Raw genomic sequence first — 24,551 nt, forward strand, 5'->3', positions numbered from 1 at the left:
CAAATTTGGCTACAAGATTTAACAGCTTGTCTTCAGTTACATTGAAAACCACCGCTATAAAATGGAGGAAAGAGAAATTCAGATAACAAATGTTGTCAAAATCAACATGGATACTTCCCTCTTTTCTCACTTCACCAATCCTGAAATCAGGCCCAAATTCCTCAATCCAAGCTCTTTGCTATTTCACTACTTTCGACCTCATTACAACACGTGCTGTGCAATTTCAAACACAGACCACGTGGACATCAGAACAAGTTCATGGGTTACAAGGTTGCCAAACCCTTGGTGCAGTTTTTTTTTATTCGTTCAGTCGCTGCAGTCGACGGTTCTCCCACAGTGCTGTTTGGAAGGGAGTTCCAGGATTTTGACCCAGCGACGATGAAGGAACGGCGATATATTTCCAAGTCAGGATGGTGTGTGACTTGGAGAGGAACGTGCAGGTGGTGTTGTTCCCATGCGCCTGCTGCCCTTGTCCTTCTAGGTGGTAGAGGTCGCGGGTTTGGGAGGTGCTGTCGAAGAAGCCTTGGCGAGTTGCTGCAGTGCATCCTGTGGATGGTACACACTGTAGCCACGGTGTGCCGGTGGTGAAGGGAGTGAATGTTTAGGGTGGTGGATGGGGTGCCAATCAAGCATGCTGTTTTGTCCTGGATGGTGTCGAGCTTCTTGAGTGTTGTTGGAGCTGCACTCATCCAGGCAAGTGGAGAGTATTTGTTGTCTCCAATGAGATCAGTCTCATTTTAAATGAAGAATGACACATTTAAGCCATGAGGGATCCTGTATTACAACATAAGTATTCGAGTTGGCACCTCTTAATTGGTGTCACATCCCAATTACTGTCATACTGCACATAGTAACATTGAGCTTCATGAGTTTGTGTGGAAGAACTGCAGGTGCACCAACACATACTCAAAATCACCTTTAATCAAGTTTAATGTTCAATTCAAAACACGTTCACAGCAGAAAACTTCAATTATCTTTCTCTCACCTACATGCTTTTCATATTACAGCCAGTCACTTTCCCTAACCTTTGCTTGGCAAAAATGTTCTCATTCAATTTAGTTCCCTGCCCAATAACACGTTATTGTATCTACAAAGTAAATTCCTGTTTTATGGTCTTGGAATATACTGGATTCAATTACAACTCATTAAAAACTCATTCGAACACATAACTTCACCACTGATACAAGTCTCTCCATGGTTCCTGTATGATTCACACATCCAGTCAATACTTACAACACATTTGCACTGCACTGACCGTATGCTATAATTTAACAGATTCTATAGATCAGAGTTCTGATAAACCAGTTTAAATGGAGAACACAATAGCCACAATCCGTCACAAGTGTTAACTGTTTGTTGGGACAGATCTCTGTCGTATTTATAAATGCCAGAATTGCTTGGCACAGGCGTTATTTTTGTACTGCACTCTTTCCACTTCAAATTAAATAAAAATATATTTTCAGGCACATTATTTTGATGGCCACAAGGATTTTCCTTGGCCTCATCACCAGTTGTGAGAATCACACCAGAATCAGTGAAAGCAAACAGATACCAACTGATAATGCATTTACCTTACAAAGGCAGCTGACTGCTCTAGTCAACAGCTTCCCTGTAAAGTTGGATTCACTGGACTCCCCTTGAGAAGGATTTGCCATGTGCCTCTGATTTCTACGTACTGGTGACAAACAACTGCTCCCACCAGCATGGAGATCTGATTCATAGAATCAGAGTACAGAATGTGGCCATTTGGCCCATCGTGCCTGTGCCGGTTCTTTCAAAGAGCTATGCAATTATTCGCACTCTCCTGCTCTTTCCCCTTGGCCTGCACGTTTTTCCTTTTCAAGTTTATATCCAATTCCCTTTTGAAAGTTACCACTGAATCGGCTCCCACCACCCATGCAGGCAGTGCATTCCAGATCATAACAACTTGCTGCGTAAAGAAATTTCTCCTCATTTCCCCTCTGGTACCTTTGCCATTTATCTTAAATCTGTCCCCTATGGTTACCGACCCTCCCGCCAGTAGAAACCGTTTCTCCTCATTTACTCCATCGAAACCTTCATAATTTTGATTATAGAAGGGGTGGGGTAGGTGATGTGGAACAGGAGGTCTGATGTCTCAGGCTGCCCCATACAGGCAGACGGTGCAGCCCAACTGCTGTATTGGACCGCATAGTCAGCCTAGATTATGCACTCAAACCATAACCTCCTCATCCGGGAGCGAGAGCATTGCTAAATGAAGCAGGCTGTTACGGCAGGGACTTTGATCACCAATTCCATCCCCCTCCCCAGCCACTGTCTCAGGCTGAAGCAGACTGTTCACAACCCCGGCTATTTGACCCGCAGCTGAGCTTCCGATCCCATATTCTCTCCATCACCAAGACTGCCTACTTCCACCTCCGTAATATCGTCCATCTCAGCCAACCTGCTGCTGAAACCCTCATCCATGCTTTTGTTGTCTCCAGACTCTACTATTCCAATGCTATCCTGGCCAGCGTCCCATCTTCCACCCTCCTTAAATTTGAGCTCATCCAAAACTCTGCTGCCTGTATCCTAACTCGCACTAAGTCCTGTTCACCCTTCACCCCTGTGCTCGCTGACCAACGTTGGCGCCCTGTCCACCACACCTCAATTTTAAAATTCCATCCTTGTGTTCAAATCGCTCCATGGCCTCACTTCTTCCTATCTCTGTAACCTGCTCCAGCCCTACAACCCTCCGTCAACTCTGCATTCCTCCAATTCAGGCCTCTTATCCATTCCCCCACTTCCTTCGCCCAACAATTGGCGGACGTGCCTTCAGCCATTTCGACGCTAAGCTCTGGAATTCCCTGCCTAAACCTCCTTGCCTCTCCACCTCTCTCCTCAGCATTAAGCATGCCCCTTTGACCAAGCATTTGGTCACCTGTCCTAATGTCTCCTACTTTGACTGTCAATTTTGATTTACACTCCTGTGAAGTGCCTTGGGATGTTTTACTTTTCTAAAGGGGCTATATCAATGCAAGTTGGTGTTGTCCCCAAAACAGAAGTTGCAAACCCCTCCACATATGGTCCCAAAATGGAGAAATTAAAAGCATGCTTTCGTGCATTGTTTTAAATAAGTTTGTCCAACACAAATACTCACCAGAATCCAGGCTCTCTGTCGGTCATTAAACTTGCCCTTCAATTTTGGATGGATCACTGTTGCCAGCTCTGGCAGAAGCTCTTCCATCACTAAGTTACTTATAATCTGCAGAAAGGAAAAAAAGACTTTGAAAACGATCCCTTTCCAAAAACTTTGCACCACTTAAATTACTACTTATTAAAGGCTGTTGCTGGATTTTGGTTTGATCTGTTTAAATCACCAAAGCACAGCTGGCCAACCAACAATTCGAGGTAATTTTATTCATTTTTTTTCTCTTTCCCATCACAAATCCACTCTGGAGCTTCTTCAATCTTCTGATTAACATTAATCAGATATAAGCCCTTCCATAACTCCACAGCAAAATAAACCTGAACTGTTCAGTACGGAATGGGACCAATGCAAAACATACACACCGAACAGCTAAATGCCCCATGACGTTGACTCCTTCACATCAAGTCTTTCTCTATACCATAATTAAAGTGCTCCATTTCCATCCCACTTGAAAAGAAAGCACTGAGATCGGAATAAACTTTGACCAAATATGGAAATTCTCATCACATCATACTGACATTCTTAATGTTGATCAAAATTTCTTTTGAAGAACGACCACACCAAAATATTGGGTTTATACAGACGCAATTCATGAGTATCTTGGCAATTGGTTTGCATTATGCGCAGCACGGGTCACATTTGTATTTCTTAAACCACTGTCATTGTATGCGCATTAAACAGAGGGAGCAAATCTTTCATACATCAGTAATATGTCATCCACAGCACTGACTGCAGAACTCGGTTGTAAAAGAATATTCATGAAAGCTTGCAGATAAAAATGCCAAGTTTCCACATCACCCTTCCAGGAGTGAATAGTTTGACAACAACCTGTTTCTGAAAGGCTTTAATACATCTTTTTATTAAGTCATTAAATCTTTTCTGAACAAAAGACTTCAATTTAATGACTAGGAGTTGCAAAACACAGTCTCCTTCATGAAAAGGACGGAGTTTTCTGGTCTCTCTTTGGAAATGACTATTTAGTTTACAAGTACACAGATGTCAAGTTTGACGAGCATCAGACTTGGCAAGCACACAGGTCATGGTGTCGCTGTAAAAGGCATTGGTCAGATCCTTTCTGGGGATCAAATAGAAAATACTGGAAATACAAAAAGCAGGTCGGTCAGCATTTGTAAAGAGAAGAATGATTTCAGATTTTCAGCATTGCGATTTTTCCCATGCTGCTTGTCCTACCTGGAGTACTGTATGCAGTTCAGATCATTTAATTACAGGAAGGATTTTATTGCCATTGAAGGGATACAGAAGCAAACAAATAAGATTCCAGATGTCATGAATTTAATTTACCATGAAAAAGATTAAGGAAATTGTGTTTGCTCATTTATTTTCCTGGGAAAGAGGAGACTTTGTAGTGATCAAGTTGAAGTTTGAGATTGTGACGAGAACTGACAAAACCGATCCAAGCAAATTTTTCAATATGGTGTACGGTTGAAATGCCAGGGGACAGAAGTTAAAAATGACATCAGAAATAGCAAGAGAAGTTCAACAGGGGAGGAAGGGGTACTGTTTCACCCAATACGCACTTATGGAATGTGTTACTGAGGAAGGATTGAGACAACAGCAATGGTAAAATAGCAGCAACTACGACTGCTGCTCTGCAGGCCCTGTATCACAAACAGTATATTCAGACAGACTCAGACCGTGACTGGATCTCAATCAATTGGACTAAATCGAGGCTTTGCCTTTGTAAATGTGCAATTGGACTGGTCAGATGGGAAATGCTTGGTCAATGCTCAACATACTGAAATGTTTAACAAAAAAGATGACGATCAGGTGTTTATTTGGAATCAATGAACAGAGATCATGGGCAGCATTTTAGCACCCGCTATCGGGTGCATTCCTGGCAGGGGGGGGCCGAAAATCGGGAAATCCCGGAGCCCGCCTCGAACCCACGCACTTCCGGGTTCCCCACTGACACGCCGGCGTGCGCGCGCAGCCCCCGCTGGTGGGAATCCCGCAGGCAATTAAAGCCAGCGGGATGCCACTTGAACGAATTTATTTTGCTTGGTCAGGTCATTAACTGACCTGATTAAGCGATTATGTGAGGAGGGGTGGGATTTTAGAGCAAACTGGGACTGTTTCCCACACTGGGGAAACACTCCCAGTTCAAGTGGACGTGTTGAAGCTGTCAGCCTGTGGCAGCTGCAAAGGTCCATTTGACCGGTGGGGGGGTGGGGAGACCCTCACTCATTGCAGGAGGCCACTCTGTCACTTGGGACAAAGTTTGGCCTCCACCACCCTCCTCCTGACAATCAAATTCACCAACTTGCACACTTACCCCAGGGTCCAGAGACATGTACCTACCTTGCGGACCCCCTCAGATGTACATCTTCCGGATGGGGGCCGCCGTAGCTGCAGTCATAACCTCCTCGGAGGGCGAACAGCATCACCAGCCTCGCCATCCATGCCGTCCACCTCTGACACGTGGAGCTCCACAACAGAGTGCTGTGACACATCCACCTGTAAAGCAGGAGGGAGGGCTACCGCAGAGAGATGCGTCGCAGAGGGCACTACCCTCGCCACAGGGTCCACAGACCGAGGCTCAGCTTCCTGGACCTCTCTGAGCAGCAGTGCACACGGAGGCTCAGAGTCACTCGACATGTAGTCGTGGACATCTGCAGCCTCCTTCATGCCGAGCTGCTCCCGGCTGGCCCGAGCACCATCTTCCTACCTGTCGCTGTCAAAGTCACCACTGCCCTCAACAACTTCTCCTCCGCATTCTTCCAGGGTGCAACCGGGGACATCGCCGACGTCTCTCTGCCGTCTGCACAAAAGAGCCCTGCAAATACACCTACACCCACTCTGCAGTGACACAATGGGTGTCATCAGTTGTGGGTCTTCATAGTGATCCTCAGGAAAGGGCATTATTGCACAAACCAGACAAGATTTGCGAAGACATGGCAGTAGTGGTGCCAATATAACATGTGATGTGAGTTGCTCAAAGATTCAATAAAAGTAACAACCATGACAAACCCTCAAACACCCTTGTGCATCCCCTTCGTGCTCACGACACCTTTGCCTTACGCTGCCTACTACACATATGTGATGCATGCCCTGTGGCTGCAGCACAGGTAGTGGCAGGTTGAGTGAGGCTGGCCGTGAGAGAGATGCACGAGAGGGTGAGTATGGGATAGAGCCATGAGATTGTATGAGGATTGGGTTGAGTGGTAGTGGCGGGATGAGTACTGGCGAGGTGAGTCGGTGCAGGTAAGATGAGGATGAGGTTTGAGTGGGTATGAGGAGTGATGTGACAGAGTAGTGTTGGCAGTGCAGAAGGAGGTGTGGGGTGGGGGCGGTGACGTGGCAGACGGAGAGTAGGGCAAAGAGTAAGTGTACTCACTTCGGCTGACCTACTGAGGTCATTGGAGCGCCTCCTGCATTGTATGCAGATGGGAGATATGTTGGTGGTGCAGGTGACCTCCTCTGCCACCTCGAGCCAGGCCTTCCTGGTGGCAGAGGCAGGCCGCTTCCTCCTGCCCGCCAAGGGGGGGGGGGGGGGGTGGGGGGAGATCTCTGTCCTCCCCCTCCTCCTCACCCCGTGTATTGATACCTGGAGTGAGGCATTAAACTGGGAGCAGCCTTCCCCCTGGGCTGCTCCATGCTGTAATTTTTTCGATTTGTTGCAGCATCTGTCAGTGGAGGACTGCCCCTTTAAATAGAGCTCCTCCAGCTGACAGATCTTACTGTGCACGCGCAGCCCGCCCGATGCGCAGATCAGCAGTGGGGAACCCGGAGGAGCAGGTAAGTGGATCCAATTGCCGGAGAGTCTGTTAGCATTTGTTGTCCAATTTTTCCCCTCTTCTAAAAAGATAGTGAATTATGCTAGGTTGCTATTTTTAAGCTCTGGGAACCTCCCTGTCGTGTGAAGAATTACCATTTGGACAAACGGGACCCAATACACACAAGCATCTGCAGACTATTCAGTCGTGAAAGTCAAGCCCAATCTGTCCACACCAAGTCCACATACATGCACTTTCTATTGGGGGCAATAAACATGACTGTTTTCCACCCCCCTCCACTCCCAACAGTGCTGAGGATAATTATTAGTGGCCCCACGACTGATCTGGTTAAGAGGACATTCCTGGTCTGCATGGCTCAGTACCACATCAGGTAATCCACTTATTCTCTGAGATATCAGGGCAGTCTCAGTAACATGATGGTGTTCATGAGATGGGAGCAATAAAAAAAATTTTGGTTTTAAAACCTCATCTCCCCTGGCATTGCTCACGAGCAGTCTGCGGTCTGAAGCTTAGCTGGTAACCTGGCCTGCCCCTCTCAGTCCACCACTCAGTATTCTTTGGGGCAAGTGGTCTAAACAGGCACAAATTGAAGTTATTTAGAGGCTAATTGTTATTACTGTTGGAAGTTTCTTGAGGATGGCAGGGAGGCTGGCTGGAAAGAGGCCAGGTTATTTGAAGGTCAGGAAATTAATGGCTTTATTTCTCTTTTTTTGTACTATTTTATCGAAATAGCTAGCCTTGGTTTGGTTTTTTGGACAAAGTGGCACAGGCATTTCTTAAACAGCAGTTTTGGGAAGGGCAGGAGAGAAGGCGATGGAATATCCAACCTTTTGTCAATTTGAATGCAAGAGAAAGAAGATAGCAGCTGGCTTTATGCCCAAGTTTGACAAACTTAAAAGGAACAGAAAGCAATCCATCAACCCTCTCTGAGTATGCTGAATCATGTTGAACTTACTTCTTGAGAGAATATGACTTTACAGGAAAAAGAATAATGATTCACAAACCTGTCATATGAACACAGTCCACAGCACAATAAAAGGTGCTGCTTTAATGTTAGTTTTTTTTTCAAATCCACACCATTCCCTAGGACTTGATACTTTCAGCATCCCATAAACTTAACATGCTGTATGACAATCTGTTTGAAAACAAAGTGCTCTTAACTTTGCCACTGTGAAGCAAGAGTAAGTTTGTTCCATAAATCGAATAACTTCATTGCAAGGAAATGTAATTACACAGGATTTTTTCAGCTGCTGTGTGTGAAGCCCTTCAGGCCGTGGAACAAAAAAGCATCACTTCATCTGACCTCTGATGACAGTCATCAAAACATCTGCTGAAGTTAGAAGCCCTGTGGAGCACTAAGTCACCTGGTTTCACTACTCAGAGAGAAAGTCATCAGCAGCCAAGTGCCGTCTGCCATTTTAAGACTGTTCAAACTTCACAAATTAAGTCCAGAACAGACAGTAGCAGACTTGGTCTGAAGCCAGGAAATATTGCCGAACCTCATCCTCCAGCTGAATTTCCCTCCATCGCATCATTAATGCTTCCGTTTAATCTATGATCTCAGCCACTGAATATGAATTTTTTCCTTCGCATGTAGTCAGTCTAATTTTCAACATACGATTCATTATATAGAAGTGAATAGAGGCCTATAACACACTTTCACGTGACTACAGATGCACATAGCACTCCAAATTGTCCAGCTAAGTTATAGAAGCAGCATGTCTGTTCTTTGTAACAAGTCATGATGTCTTGTGGCTCAATGAGAGTTAGTGCAACAATATCCAAATGTGCACTGCTCCAATTGCTGAAATCTGATAAAAACTTAAATGCAGATTTTAGCAATCATAGAATCATAGAATCATAGAAGTTACAACATGGAAACAGGCCCTTCGGCCCAACATGTCCATGTCGCCCAGTTTATACCACTAAGCTAGTCCCAATTGCCTGCACTTGGCCCATATCCCTCGATACCCATCTTCCCCATGTAACTGTCCAAATGCTTTTTAAAAGACAAAATTGTACCCGCCTCTACTACTGCCTCTGGCAGCTCGTTCCAGACACTCACCACCCTTTGAGTGAAAAAATTGCCCCTCTGGATCCTTTTGTATCTCTCCCCTCTCACCTTAAATCTGTGGATTCTTTCTCCTCATTCTCGCAGCGTCAAACTGGTAAGGGAAAGTCAATTAGCATCTAAATTGTTTTCCCAACCATGATAACAAACCTCAGCAATTCATGATAAGCATATGTACTCTAGCCTGGAACCACATACAAGAACCTCATGGGCGTGAGAAAGAAGCCTCTGCTTTCTCTCATTTCAACACATAGCCATGGATTTAGCATTTTGGTATGTGGTGCCTAACGGCCATCTAACTATATTAATTACTGTAATCGGTTTGTCAGCTAACCTCCTGACATGCCTTTGGCCAAAGAGTTATTTTAGCTTTGCACTTGAAGGTGCAGCTATAATCTGCATTCTCTGAAATGATGCTGCATGATGAGTCATGGGATGGTCACAATTACCAATGCAGGGATGAACACCGAGATACAAAATGAGGTATGCATCCTGGGATGTCGAAACTTTACATGGGAAGAGAAAAATCAATGTTTTTTGCAACTACTTCACAAATGCATCCTGCATAACTTTACATAAGGAAACATTCAAATACCTTTCAGCAAAAAAAAAGTATTAATGCTCAGTTTTCTGCCTTTGTGGTCAATCCAAGTCATTTACTATAATTCATCCAAGACAGCAGATAGAGATCATTCCCCTGAACATAGCTGATTTTAGATTGACCTGTCAGGAGATACATGAGAGCAGCCTGAAGGACTCTCTCCCAATAAGGAAACATCTGGCATTAAGTTGGCACCACACAAAGATGGCACAGCAGGAATCAAGAACCCCGTGAGGGAAAGAATGGCAGAAAGGCACCAGGTACCAATAACATCAGAGTTCCACCTGCTTGCACCACACCCCTCTTGTGCCTCAATAAGGGCAAAGTTTTTGCAGCAATCACAAAGTGGGAACCATCATCTCCTTGGCTTGTGTTTTCATATCATGCTCAGTGTCGTAACTCGTGACAAACTGAGTGAGCACACTGATCTTCAGCTATGCTTGGTTCCACCCTTCAGGAAAATGAAAATATTTTATTTCTCAGACTAGGCAGCTGAACAAAGAAATGCTTTTTGTTCTAATTTTAAACATGGATTATTGAATTTCATTCCTTCACAGCGTGCTTATTTTGGCATAGTATTTTTTGTTTCTCAAATTAATCTTTCTAAGTATTCACCATTCCTTCCTGAGATTTGGCGCTACTAAGGCTTTAGGAATTTTCAACTTCTTTTGAATAGATGGATCTCCCTCTTGTTGGCTCACACTAGCCAGCTAGTTTTGATAATATAACTCCAACAGAGCACAGTGCGCCTAATATAAACTAAGGCAAGAAGCCTTTGAAGTTACAGAATGGGATTAGCGAGGCCCCATGCTCTCCTCCAGAGATCCTAGGTAAAAATGTACACAATGGACAATAACTCAGGTATTGGTGCACAGATAGCTGATCTGTGTTGTCCTTGGCCTAAGAAAATGAAAAATAAAACAGCAATGCAACAAATGAAGAACATCAATTTCACCAAGAAACCAGTTTGGGAGTGAGAGGATTAAATATAAAATACAGAGACAACTAGATGTTCTCAATGTAAATGAATGTTGTTAAGAATCACTGATCTTCTGACACAAAAAGGCACATTGTGGGAGATCAGTAATAATTAAAAGAAAACAAAATGCTAATTACTTTCTTCCTTTTCCCCATTATAATGTATTGGTATGAAACAGCTCTGGTTTTCACCATAAAATTTTATGAAGTCCCTTTCATGAGGTCAAATTCCTTAGGAGTGAGACTTGTATTTTAGAAACTTTAAAAGGCACTTTAGCCAGAACTCTTGCTGATCAGTGAACCAGAGTCAACACAAAGAATTTCATACTTGCCATTTCCAAATGAATAAGAATTTATTTTATTCAAAATGCAAATGTTGCTGGCAGCTTTAATGGGCAAGTGTTGGACGCCTATCAGCCAAAGTTTGAATTCCTACCTGGACTATTTGAATTTGGCTGCCTTCCACACATGGGTTTTCTGATTAAGACTTAACAACTATGCAGAAACCCACAGACCAGCACGTCCCATTCCTGTGGCAGAAGGATGGATTTTATAATTTAAAAAAACCTGCAGGGTTATTGTATTGAATTGGTATTATTTTAGAAGATCTAATAGAAACCCACAGAAAAATGCAAACTATTATCCCTATGTTAATAAAAGCACATAATTAAGTTGAATGAAATAAACTGAGTATAGTGTAGTACAGTTGCTTCGTTCCTCTCATACAAGGTATTCTCATCTCCACTATTAAGTGATCCAACTATTTGGAACTGATCCATGCATGGTATTTAAATAACCCCATGTTAGAGAGGTAGAAGGAGTATCGCTTAAACAATACCGTGCTGTAAGAAGTTGAAGTTTCCACTTTAGCACTGACGAAAGTTACGATTAAATGTCGAGCACTCCATGGACAGGTTTAGACAACCAAGCTGGTGTTCTATGGGTCAGTGCCAACAATACTTGTTCATTGGGAGCATCCCCCACTATGAAAACCATTAGACCTACTTACACCAATGATATGCCAGATAAATGTTGGATTTTCAGCTTTTGATGGCTTGAAAACAAAGGAAGTGGTCTTTGGAACGATCTTTTGGCAAAATCTTTTTTCTTTTTAAATTGAAGCTGCCTCCACCGCCAAGATGGTCAATCGGAGGCGACGGAAAGAGTTTAATATCAGTTATTTTTTCCAAAAAATGTGACATGGACAATTGCTTTTGATAGAAAACAGCAAAATTCAAGTTTTTTTGGAGAAAAAAAAAAGAACTGCATGGTGGTGTGAGTTAGCACACATTTCATCTCTGGGATCTGGGTTTGAATTTGATAGGATGAAAGTTTCCTATCTCTGTTGGTGTAAAGGCCAATATGAAACAAGTTCTAAGTCAGTATGAGCCCATAGCTGGCATTAACTGGTGATCTCACTCATTGGAGCCATAGGCTAGTTGGACTTGGTAGAGTAAATTATACACTCATGCAATAGGAATTGTTCTCGTGAGGCGAGGGGCATTGTTGGAACAGAGTAAAAGGAAACTTCGCTCAGCAGCTGGTCGTGGCACTTGGTCAAGAAGTTGGAAAAACCACTTCCAGAAACAGAAGGAACGATGTGTTTAAAAAAAAACTATTTGAGGTTTCTATCACATGAATAGAACTATTTCCAATACTCAAGTTGCTTTATTATAAGAGTCACAGTATCATTGTCACAGTGAGCTGAAGACTGCCAATGTCTCAGGGAACCTGTTGGCAGTCTAACGGTTAAAATAAAAGTTAGCAGATATATTTTAATGTGGGTTATTTCTAACTTTGTTTTGTTTACAAATGTTGCTGCCAATGTCGATGCAGCGACTGCCAGTGCAGACTGGAGGCCAGAAAGATGTTGGAGAAAAACAATGCACCACTGAAGAATGTTCTCACACACAAAAGCTAAAAATCGGTGAAGGAAACACATCTTCAATAAATTGGACTTTCTCTCCAAATTTTCTAATTTCCTCTCTTGAAGGTGACTACTCTTGATGGAGTGTGGTTCCACAAGAGTCAGCAGCCCCCAGCACCTCATCCAAATGAAAAGGCATAATTTACCGAAATTAATTTGTGGGCCACTAACTAGGTCAGCTGATCCCGCTCACTCACCCACCCACTCTCCCAATATACACACACCCCCACGTTGTTACCCAAGTTACATGACTAATTTTGTGCCTATAAGGAAATAAATTTGACAAAAAAAGTCTTCGTATGGAGCAACTAAACTGCTCTTTAATTATCTGCCAGCTCCACTGTGACTTGCCAAAGATATGATTCAATGCAGCAGTAACTTTGTACTGGCTCAAGTCGAACAGTTGAAACCGACAGTGCTCCAGAGCACAATGTCACAATGAGCCAGAGCACAATGTCACAATGAGCCAGTTCACCATAAACACAAGTCTGAACCTACTTGTGCCAGTCGGCTCATGCCAGTAACTGTAAATTCAACATGTGGGCAGCCAGGGGAAACAACTGCACACATTTAGTGCTCCCATTTCCTTTGAAACTGGGAGATGCAATGTGCACATACAGACACAGATGCAGGATACAGCACATGTTTGTAATCTTCCATCTCAAGATGACTGGAAATACAAGTGTCCTCTTGCTCAGTTATCAAAGGCATTTTCCCACATGGCTCGAAAGGCCACTATAGTACAGCCGATAGATTCTGCATATTTCTTGTGGGAAGTCACCTTGCACATGCTGGGTTCAAATCCATTGTTGCTGGTGTTGTTTCTGCTGTTGTTGTGCTTCTAGTTCTTGAATGCTGTGCTGTTCAAGTGCCTACACCCCTGACTGAAGAGCTGTGTGCCACTTCAGTCAGTTAAAAGGTTCTCATATCTTTCCAAAATTAATGGAAAAACACAAGAGGCTCTGATTTAATGAGTCTTAATGACATGTCATCTGACCCCCTGGGGTCACCATAAAGGAGTTGCCTTGGTCATCTATCCTTATCCACTCTGATAACATGGCCTGTCCATCTCAGTTGTCTCTTGGTCAGGACAGAATAAAAATACAATTACCTCAGGTGTTCGGGATTTACCTTTTCATCGTGAAAGTACAGAGGTGCCGTAGCTGAAACTCATGGAGATCATGGATGTGGTACCAGCAACAGGTCTGCACTTCACAACCATAAAAGGAGGATGAAGAGGATGACAGCATTGGTTTTGAGTCAAAACCCAAGCCGTTTCCAGATGAGATATTTGAGTCATCTGAATGTTAAGCTTGCCTTTTTGATTTGCACCAGCTGCTCTTCATCAACGAGCACATCAACATGCAGCGCACTGTTAAGATTATGAAGCAATTCACGGAGTTTAAGAATGAATCTCTCTATGGAGATGGAGTTCAGAAGGCATTGAGTAGATCATTACTTCTATTTTGGCGAGACTGACGCAATATTTGGGCTGCTGGCATTATACGTACACAGTGGCATCGTGACTTACTAAAGAAATCATTATTTGAAGCCTGAATAACCTGGCTGGCACTAAAGTGGCCTCACTAACATATTTTACTTGGGTTGGCTAAGTACGTGTGACCAGACATAATACAGACTTTAGTGAGGTAATTTACAACCAGCTTACCTGTGTTTGATTGCCACACAACATGTCCCAGGTGCCATATTGATCTTTTGACTGACGGTACAGTCGGACAGCGTCTGTGAATGCTGGAGTCTCTACTTTGCAATCTTCAGGCAATCCTGGAGTAGATAAAGAAATATTTATACTTATGAAACAACTCTCCAATACTTCCCCCAACAATTGTTCGAGGAATAAATCGTGCTAACTAATGCAAGACACCACGTACATAAATGATGCACTAAGATCAATCAATCCAGCATAACGACAGTGCAGCTGACCAACAATGATGGCACCATAGAAGTTTATAGCACAGGAGGCTGCCATGTGCGTGCTTGGTTTTCGCTGAAGCACTCCAAAACTAATCCCACTGCCATGCTCTTTCCTCATATTCCAGTGTCTTGCTCTGCTCCAAATGTTTATCCAATTTTCCCTTAAAAGATGCAGTGCAATCTGCCTCAACCACTCCCAGTGGCAAAGCATTCCATGCTCCAATGATCGTTCCACAATAAATTTTGTGTAACCTCTCCTCACTGACAATTTTCAATTGATGACCCCTCATTATGGACTCAGTAACCAAAAGGAATAGTCTTTCCCCATGAAATCCAAAATGTTGTTGGCCTTAGCTACTGGCAAGAAATGATGTATTTAAGCATCTGGGTGTCTGTTCATCAGCATCCTTCAGCTGTTATGTAAGCTCCCATTCCTAGTTGTTTCTTCCAAAATGTATTACTTGTCCACATTAAATCATGTTTTCCAACTGACTGCCTTCCTTCCTTGCTTGCTGAGAGACAGAGAGATAGAGAGACTGTCATCCTGGAGAGGCTGGGATGGGAAATAGAAAAGCTACACTGGCACAGTAGATGCTGATCTAAGGTTTGGGTTTATGTACATTGTTGGGGCAGAGTAGAAGAGTGAAGCTTTACTTTGCATCAAACTGGTACAGCTTGAGACTGGCATTGGTTGGCAAGTTTAGCAAAATGTTTAATTTTTCAACAACATCCTTCACCCTAAGGAGCACAACATTCATATACAGTCACCCCCTCCAAAAAAAACTGAAAAGATATTTTGAGGCTATGCTAACAGCATATAAGCACTGTGTTTGATGTGGGTTTTTTTTTTAAAAACATTGAGGGAGTTATGAAAGGATACACCATGAAGTCAAATAATGTGGGTCAAATTATAACAAGAGGTTGCTGTGCTGCATATATCAAGTGCGTGCTGACATCAAATACCTAAGCACAGCAGCGCTGAAGTTTTTGGATCGACATCAAACTTTGTAGAAAGAGAGGATTTTCACAGAAAGGTCATAGCAGTTACAAATAAAAGAAACAGTTATCCTTCAGAACTTTGTGATCAAACCCAACAGAATAAAAAGGGAGCGAGTTAACGATGCTGAGCTTCGAAGAGTCTTGCCTGAAGGTGATTGGTAAATCTTCACTGAATTTATCAAGATCATGAGTACTAAACAAGATTTTTCATTAGTAACATTTCGATATAACCTATTAGAAACCTTGTGTTTACTGTGCACTTCTTGTGTCACACTTTGTCAATAAAACCTCTATTGTTATAAAACAGCATATCCTCTAAGTCATCATAAGCAATGCCACGAGAGATCCGCCAGTGATGTTAAAAATGTTTTAAGCAATCGGTGTCTGAACTTCTGTTGTTTCACTGACATGTATAGCCAACCTAGAAAGCTCTAATCAATATGGATTAAATCCGAGATACACAAGTACCGCGCTTGCAAATGAATGGACACAAGTAAACAGAGGAAGTACACGTGCTTATCATGTGCTCCTCATCTGCTAGGTTGGAGATGTCGAAACTGCTTTTAAATATCGACTGTCAATTCACTTCAGACCTCAACTGAATCCAGTCTGCATTAACAACACATGGAGATAATGGCCCCGTGTCAGTGCTGCTCCCCTGGGACTGTATATTAAACGTGCATTTGACTAAAGTTCTAAGGCATTTTCAAACATGTACAACAAAAAAAAGGAAATTAGCTTGTAATCTTAAAATAATGATCATTTCCAAATATTGATCTAGCCTTAACCAAAAACTACCAGTGAAATTTAATTTTAAATCATTGCTATTCAGAGTCGGTTATTTGTTGCTGCAACAAAGTTGCTCAAGATGTTCCATCATGTCTTCCAACTTGATTGACAGCTGTTTGTTTTGATAACCCTTAGTCTGAGAAATATACAACAAGCTTTTAACTGTATCAGTCTTGGTTGCATCTCAGGCGATGTCAGGGCTCTGTGTGGAAGTCAACAGCATCACCTCTCCCAAACACAGAACTTACTGGGAAGTTTGCTAAAGTCAGCATCCTCCACAGGTAGTGCTGTTTTTTGCAGTCCAATAAACAAGCTCTTTAGATATATTCAAACTGCTGTGCAATGATTTGATCCTTGTTTATAAAAAAAAATACAAAATATGTAGTGCAAGTTACTTGGTGTTTCTTTTGCTTCTGTGTAATCTTAATTCTAATAAATATCAGTACTTATCGTATTAACAGCGACGATGTGGCTTGAGTGTGTCACCTTTTGCTGCCTATAGGAGAGGACAAATGTAAGGAGTCTTCCAACACCAGGTTATAGTCCAACAGCTTTATTTGGAATCACAAGCTTTCGGAGCTTTCCTCCTTCATCAGGTGATGAAGGAGGAAAGCTCCGAAAGCTTGTGATTCCAAATAAAGCTGTTGGACTATAACCTGGTGTTGGAAGACTCCTTACATTTGTCCACCCCAGTCCATCACCGGCATCTCCACAAAAAGGAGAGGAAGAGAGTGCATGGCGAGTATCCTATTCAATCCTATAAGTGTCATTGTTAATCCTGTTCGTGGCATATATAAGGCTCTAAATTTCAGATAATCGGGGATAGAATCTACAGTCCAATTGAAACAAATGAAATGAATTGAGATAATTCCAAATTTTAAATAAATCACTAGTTACCAAAGTTTTGATTACAATACTGTACAATGCCTGCAAAAACAGAGGTCCAAGTGCAAGCTACCCCTGACCAAGTCCTTAAAACATAACGTCAAAAAATAACTATTACCACATTAACCAGTTCAGATTCTGATGCCCTCCTTCCATTTGGCCATTCTCAATGTAGATCAGGTTGGTGTCACCCATTGTTACATACCCTTACCCTTCACAGAAGAAATCATCCTTCATGTGCCCTGGAGTGTCTGTGACAAACCTCAATCATTAACCATGTACAAGGCATGATCATCAATTCAAGCAAGGCTATTTCATTTTGTGTCTCCCCTTATGACATCAATTCAACTTCTTTCCATTCCAAATAATCCCAAACATACAAAGCAATTGCTGCACCTTTCCTGCTATTTTAGTTGTAAACTTCTTCTTTGGTATGTGGTCATACCACTCAAGTCCTTTACGACACACCAAATATTACAAGATTGAACAACTTATTTAGGTTTTTACAGCATGATTCATGGAATGTCTGACCAGATTGTCTTCAGCCTCTTAGTCACTTCATTTCAAATGCACCAAGTTTCTGCTCATTCTGTACCAGAGAAACATTAGCATCCCTATGAAACATGTGGAGCTTTGAACTTCACTGCTAATTTCCTTTCCCTTCCAGACTTCCTTCAATTTTTAAAATGAGTTTAGTGTCTTTCTTTACTTCCTTCTGGCCCTTGATCAATTTTTCCCATCTGCTGATGGTAAACTACTGGCAAAGATAAAATTATCCACTTGCTCAAATCGCTTGGACTCCTCTTATCTTCTGGTGCAATTGGCATTTCTTGACTTTCACACAAAGTTGACATGACTAAACCGGCCTTTCCTGCAATACAGCTCCGAGGGTTACACTGCAAGTGTGTGTCCTCTGCAACCAGTATCAAGCAAACTTGACGCTGCTTATCCTAAATTATTAGCACTCGTCATCTTTCGGAGATCCCACCGTTTTGTATGCACACTGGACCATCTTCCCAAATAAATTAGTTTCCAAAATTCTTAAGCACCTAACTGATAGCATCCAGACTGTAAGTGCCCAAACTGTCCATGTAGTGCACTTGTGTTTTTCCATTGATTGGTTCCACAGATGCCAAAAAAACCCTGTACATTGTCTAAGCTGCTATTCTTCTATGAGCTTGAACAGTGAGTGGCAGACGGCCATTTGAAATGAGTGGAAGGAGGAGGAGAAAAGGGGCTATGATCTGCAACTGAACCAGATCCTGTCCTCAGCCAAATATCAACACAAGCACTGGTTTTCATCAAGAGTAGCTGGATAGCATCTGGAAACAGCTGATTTTATTTGCCCTCCCACACAGGCCAACTGTAGTGGCTGTATTGCTGTCCGCACTGAGACCAGTACAGATGAAAAACTGAACCAATAGAGCGTTAATGTGCTCTTCTTCAAATCACTTGAATTTCAATGATAGAGTCCTCAGAACTTCTCCAAAAAGGCAGAAATTTTGCTGTGCTCATTTAGGGATTTATCAGCTCTTATCACAAAAATTTGACGATTGACAAGAACTAAAATGTCTTAATTAACAGGGTCTGTAGGGATAAATATGAGAACTTCCTGTTCAACTTACAGAAGTTGACTTTAAAAAAAATAGAATAGAATACAGGAAACCAACCTATGAATTGTACAGCCTTCTGCAGATTTGATTTAAGAAAACTAATAATCATTCCACAAAATTATTAATGAATAACATTTTTCTTCCATGGACCAATCTTTCACTGAATGCTGCTACAAATTGAAACAGAAGATTCTGATCTGCTGCTCAATATTGCGTGCACATTAACAAGTTTAAAATTCACCAAAAGCAGTAGTGGGCAGCTTGACTACTGGAGGATCATTTGGAGAAGCCAATTCATATATTAAACAGAACATTTGTTAAGATATAATGGCAGAATGCCTAACTGCCTTAATAGGAGCACCATCAATATAAGCACTCATTAAATTAGGCACTCATTTCAAACACAGCAACATGCACAGGAATTACAGCAGATGTCTGAAAATGTTAACTCCAAATTGAACTGCAGGCAACAATATCCAAATTCTCTCAGTGCAAAAAATCTATACGACCAAGCTTTTCAGGGAATTAGAGCTTTGGTTTGGTGGATCCACTGCAAGCATGCCCTGCAAAACTTCCACAGCGCAAAAAGCAACAAGCTAACTCTGAAAAGGAGGGATAATTCCTGTGGTTGGGTGGGTCCCAACCTGCTTAGGAAACAATTTTTAACTTATTTTTATTGCTGCACATACAATGGCACTACATTTATAAATAATGACTTCAGTTCAACAGCAATGCAATCTGTTTACTTCATAAACCCCGTGAGGTCTGTGGAAACATTCTTGTAACAAAATATGCACTAAAACTGGCTTTGGCAATCAAAAGGGACCTCAATACTCCAGTAAGACACCATTGTCTATCTTTCTTCATACACCTACAATTAGGACACAAAATAATGTTACTTGTTAAAGCTTCAGAAAATGTGTTAAACAAGTAGATGTGGCAGAAAATGTAGCTATTTTAACAGGACTACCTTTGGTATGAATTTATTCAAGGCGGTGCTTATTTGATTGGGCACTGACCCATTTACAGACAGCAGCTTACATGGGAACTACACAACTATCTGAAAAGATAAGCTGCAAATTGAATTGGACCCAAAATAAGCAAATTAAATTTCTGCAAAATCTATATGACGCAACTACGTGTCATACATACTTATTTCAAGATCAATGACTCCACAATGACTTCTTCCTGCAAAAAACTGGATTCCTTCCTCAGTTTCCCATCTCCAGACCTGCTCTGATTACTCCATTTGTCTTCTCTGCCATTGAAAACATGATTCCAGTCCTAAGTACATCTTCTCCTGTAACGACCGTCTCCATTATAACCTCATTTACACTTCCATCACCCCCACTGTTTTGTTACCGCTGTTCTGTACCTGGCGATACCACTTGCAACTGTCGCAGATGAAACATGTGTCTTTTGGTATCCGTTCACATACCAATGTACAGGATTCCAAGCACTCTTACCATGTAAAAGGCTGATTTACACATTCCTCCTCCAATCTCGAATACGACAGCTTCAGCTCAAGAGACGGGAAAGACCAAACACCCATTGACGAACCACTCTGACATCTCCTGTTCTGCCCTCCCTCTGGTTCAGCCCTCAACTCCATCTTTAATTTTCACTGACCTTTCCATCTTTGGGCTCACAAACTGCTCCAATCAAGCTAGATGCAAACTTCAGAATAGTATAAACTCCCTCCGAGGCACGATGCAGCTCTCTAATCTGGACATTCGCTGCAACAACTTCAGACCGCAGCATTCTCCATTTTTCTACCGGTTTCGCCCATTCAAATCAGTCCATGTTCCCTTCTATTTTGGAGCAGTACTGCTCACGTTTTGTCTCTTCAATGTCCTTTCATAGCCTAAGATGGTCTTATTACTTCATCCAGCATTTATCAACCCTTCCAACCTTTTTAAAAATCTTTGACAGACTATTAAACATGAACAGTGTCAATTAGCTTTTAAAAACCATCCTGTCATATTATTAATACCTTAGATTAGGCAAAAGGAGATAAACAAGAGGTCAGAACCAGAAGTAGTGAGAATTCCAGGGGGGTACTTAATAACTTAAATACAGCCAATTTGATTGTGGAAAAGTCATTCAAACAACTTCCTTCTATTGACATAGAATCAACTCAATGCTGTTGAGCTGAAGGGTGCTGTGGCATTAAATACAACCAAACAGAAACCCACAGTTGGAGATATGCTGATGAATTTTCTTAGGCACTTTCAAAAAACGTTACTGCGAGATAATCTTTAACCTTTTGCGTACTGCGTATGGATTTCTGCTGTGTACTTAAATGGATTTTTAGCAGGCCAAAACAGTTACTAAAACCTCTTGGAATATAATCGGGGCAGTGAGGCAATTTAAGATGAAGACTCTGATTCGTGCAATTCCATAGGCGAGGGCACCCTTCCAGTATCTTGCCTAATCAACCATTCTTCGCTTGATGCTAGGCAGACGGTTGGTAGGCCTCCCCACCGAGAGGAGGTGCAGAGCCAGACCTGAGCCAATCCAGACATTCACAGCAAGGATCAGTGGATACTGATAAGGAGCTGATTCTTTCCCTCCCCGGATTGGGGACAGTGAAGCCAATTATAGCCTATATCTGGTAGGCAGAACCTACTGTCGTCTCCATCGAAATCAGACCAACTGAATGTTTTTTTTTTAAAACGTCTTCCTCCTTCTGCTTTTCTTCTTTTTCCCCTCCTTTCCCCCAATAAAAGATGCTTAGCAGCTATTGGAAATCATTTTTGGTGAAGCATTGCCCCTCCAACTGAACAACCTAGAGGAAACTTGATAATCATGTGAAAAAGAAAAAAGCAGATAGCATGCAAGTAGGAAAGAATAAATCATACAGAAGGATTACTAAAGGAAAGAGGGCAATTTACTTAAGGCAATAGTTATGAACCATTAGCCACAGGCATTAAATCATAGGAAAATGAAACATATGGAAGGAGTTAGATATCAATGCATTTTAACAATAAAAGTGCAGACTAAACTATAACTCATGCTTGGTCACTCTCAGGAAACACTTGCATGGGAATACAGAAAGACAGCATCTGGGATGACTCATGTACTGTACAGTCAGACTTTTCTGAAAAATGTTTTCAAAAGGACAAGTGAAGAAATACTATTGCAGCTTTGCGAGTGTAGAGATATAGGCACATCCTTAGAACAGAAAAAAAATTTAAGAACTCCCCCCTTCCCTTTGGGGTTCTACATTCTATTCAGCATTGTAAAAACCACAAGACGACCACATCTCTGGTTTCTGTAAATTAAGTTAGCATGTAGGAAGCTGTGAATCCATATTACTGTTGGCACTTGACAGTAAATATGCATTTGTGGGTCTAAGCTGAAAGAGTTGGACGGTGCACACTACACTTCTCTAATGCACTACAAAGAATTGAAATGAACTGGTATAATAAAGTGACATTCAAACAGTTCGAAGTGGTGGATTTCTTGTAAAGACACATTCTTGGGGGATCCCTGCAAATATTTAACACACTCCTCGGGAACCCGGTCATAGCTTCGAAAAGACAGCGTCAGCCACTCAAGAAAAACAGTGCTATCATCGTCGAGCACTTTTACTAGTATACAACAGAAATAACATACGACTGAGTAAACACAATTAGAAAAAAAAGACACTGGACTTTGAGACACTCTGCTCGCAATGTACTTTATGCCCAGCCCACCCCAGACACACACAAATCTGATAACCATGTGGACTTTTTAGGAATCCTTGGGTAAATGGTGACCAATGATTCATGATTCCCTGGCATGCCATTTGCTCAGTTCCCAAACATGGACCATAAATATTCAGAGAAGGATGCATCAGAACTAGACTTGGAGCCCATGTCACAACACAGGCAAAATGTTTATTTTTATGCAATCGTTATTCAGAAAACAGCAATTTTAATCCAGATTTTCAGGAGGGAAGTGAAGCGTTCAGGGAGAACAAAGATCAGCCTGTCCCACATCATGCCTAGTTGAAGAAGCTGGGCTGCTCTTATGGTTAACACCTGTTCAAGCATAACCTGTTAAAGGTTTATTTCAAAATTCAAATATTAATATTTTAGAATTTCCATCCAGCTCTGTGCCCCCAAAAAACTAACACCCTCATTATACCTCAAACTAGAAAGGTCAGCTCTTGCTGAAAGCTGGAAAATAAAAAAATGTGGGGGATGAGAGGGGGGGGGGGGGGGGGGGGGGAGGGGGGGTCATCTTGCCACGGTTCACTTGAAAGGATAGAGCCTTCGAAAGACTACAGCAAAAATTTCCAAGATTTATACCAGGAAAGAGAAAAGTTATAGTCACGAAGCAAGCCTTGAAAAATTCTAACTTTTCTCTTATGGGAACAGGGAAAGTTAAGGTAGGATCTAAGAGGTTATGAAAGGTGATAATAGGGTAAACAGTGAAAGACAGATTGTTAAATTGGTGGCAAAGGGGCATCGAATAAGGATCATCACTATAACAATGAAGGGAGTGGTTAGAAGAAACTTTCCCCCAGTCAGAATTAAACCCAGAATCTTTCATACAAGTTGCTATTGAGCCAGTAACTACATTGGAACAGCAACTAGAACATAATTGAAACGAAAACTGGTTAGGTATTTGAAAAAGAATGTACAAGGATACAGAGGAAAAAGCAGGGAACGGAGATCAGAAAAGACAGCTTCAGTTGAAGAGCTAGTACCAACAGGCATAATGGGCTGAACTGCCTCCATTTTTGCTGCAATTTGTGTGGTCTTATGAAATGAGAAGACCCACTTCAGTGATTTTTTCTTTTAAAAAGTGTACATCGAACAAATTACATTTCAATTTTAATTCCACAAGCCAGCAGCGACCTTATAAAAAGGTTTCTCTTCCAATTAAAATCTGAACCTATAAAGTACAAGGAGAACACAATTCATTTACCAAAAATAATCTAATCTGAAAAAAAATTTCCAAGTTAATTTCCTAATTTAATTTTTTTTACATATAAAAAGGATTTTAACAATTCAATAAACCCCTGACAGCCAAGTAATGTGTGCCCACTGGAGCCTTGACACTGTCAAACAGCTGAAAAAAGAATGAGAAATAAGAGGGACCACTTGCCATTTCTTAATATTCAATAAAATAACCTAGACAGTGGCAAGAGAGCAAGTCTGAGAAAAGTCCAATTGCCTTTTGAGATCAATTATAGCCATTGAAGCAAAGCTGCACAAAAAGAACAGCAATTGCAACAGGCTGCTCCCCAGAGAATGGAGAGTCATGTCCAACAATTTACTGCTGGTAAGAAGGTAATGTGTGTAAACAACTGTATTCATTATTGGACGGAATATTTAAATTGCATTTTCCTCCCCACCCCAAAAATTCTCCCTTGATCTGTTGAAAGTGCAGTTTCACATGGGGTTGGAATAGGCAGTACTCCATGGGCCGGTCAGGCAGGAATCGAGCACCTTGCTCAACTCGCCATTCAACCCAAGGAGGTTATTGTAGTTTTGGGTTCTTTTACATGGTTTTCTCAACAGTCTGACGACAGCTGCAAGCAGAGGCCACTGTGAAATCTTCCTCTTCACTTTCTCCCCCTGCAAAGTGCATGGACCAAGGAGATTCACAATTATCCCAGGTACAGCACAGCTACTGGATTGTGTGTGAACTCGTACTAAGCTTCCAGACTCACTTTGGATGGAAAAAAATTATGACCCAAGGGCTAGAGACGCAAAAGGTCATTAGCAAAATCAGGTAGCATTATAAAAACACAGTAAATTGGAAAAAGTACAAAATAGCTAAGATTTCTAACAGTTCATCACAGCTTTCACCAGTGGAAAAAGTTTCTTGGAATTA

The 24,551-nt window shown here is 41.8% G+C and overlaps 1 protein-coding gene across 1 annotated transcript in view; it reads right to left on the bottom strand.

Moving 5' to 3' along the window:
* LOC137300512 (protein Niban 2-like) overlaps positions 1-24,551 on the bottom strand; it is a 175,367-nt gene that overhangs the window by 31,548 nt on the left and 119,268 nt on the right. The window contains exons 6-7 of the mRNA XM_067969614.1: positions 14,171-14,286; positions 3,119-3,223 (exon numbers count right to left, since the gene is read on the bottom strand). Coding sequence (XP_067825715.1) covers positions 3,119-3,223; positions 14,171-14,286 — 221 coding nt within the window. The remainder of the gene's footprint in view (positions 1-3,118; positions 3,224-14,170; positions 14,287-24,551) is intronic.

The sequence above is a fragment of the Heptranchias perlo genome, chromosome 31 (genome assembly GCF_035084215.1).
Source record: "Heptranchias perlo isolate sHepPer1 chromosome 31, sHepPer1.hap1, whole genome shotgun sequence".
Taxonomy (NCBI): Eukaryota; Metazoa; Chordata; class Chondrichthyes; order Hexanchiformes; family Hexanchidae; genus Heptranchias; species Heptranchias perlo.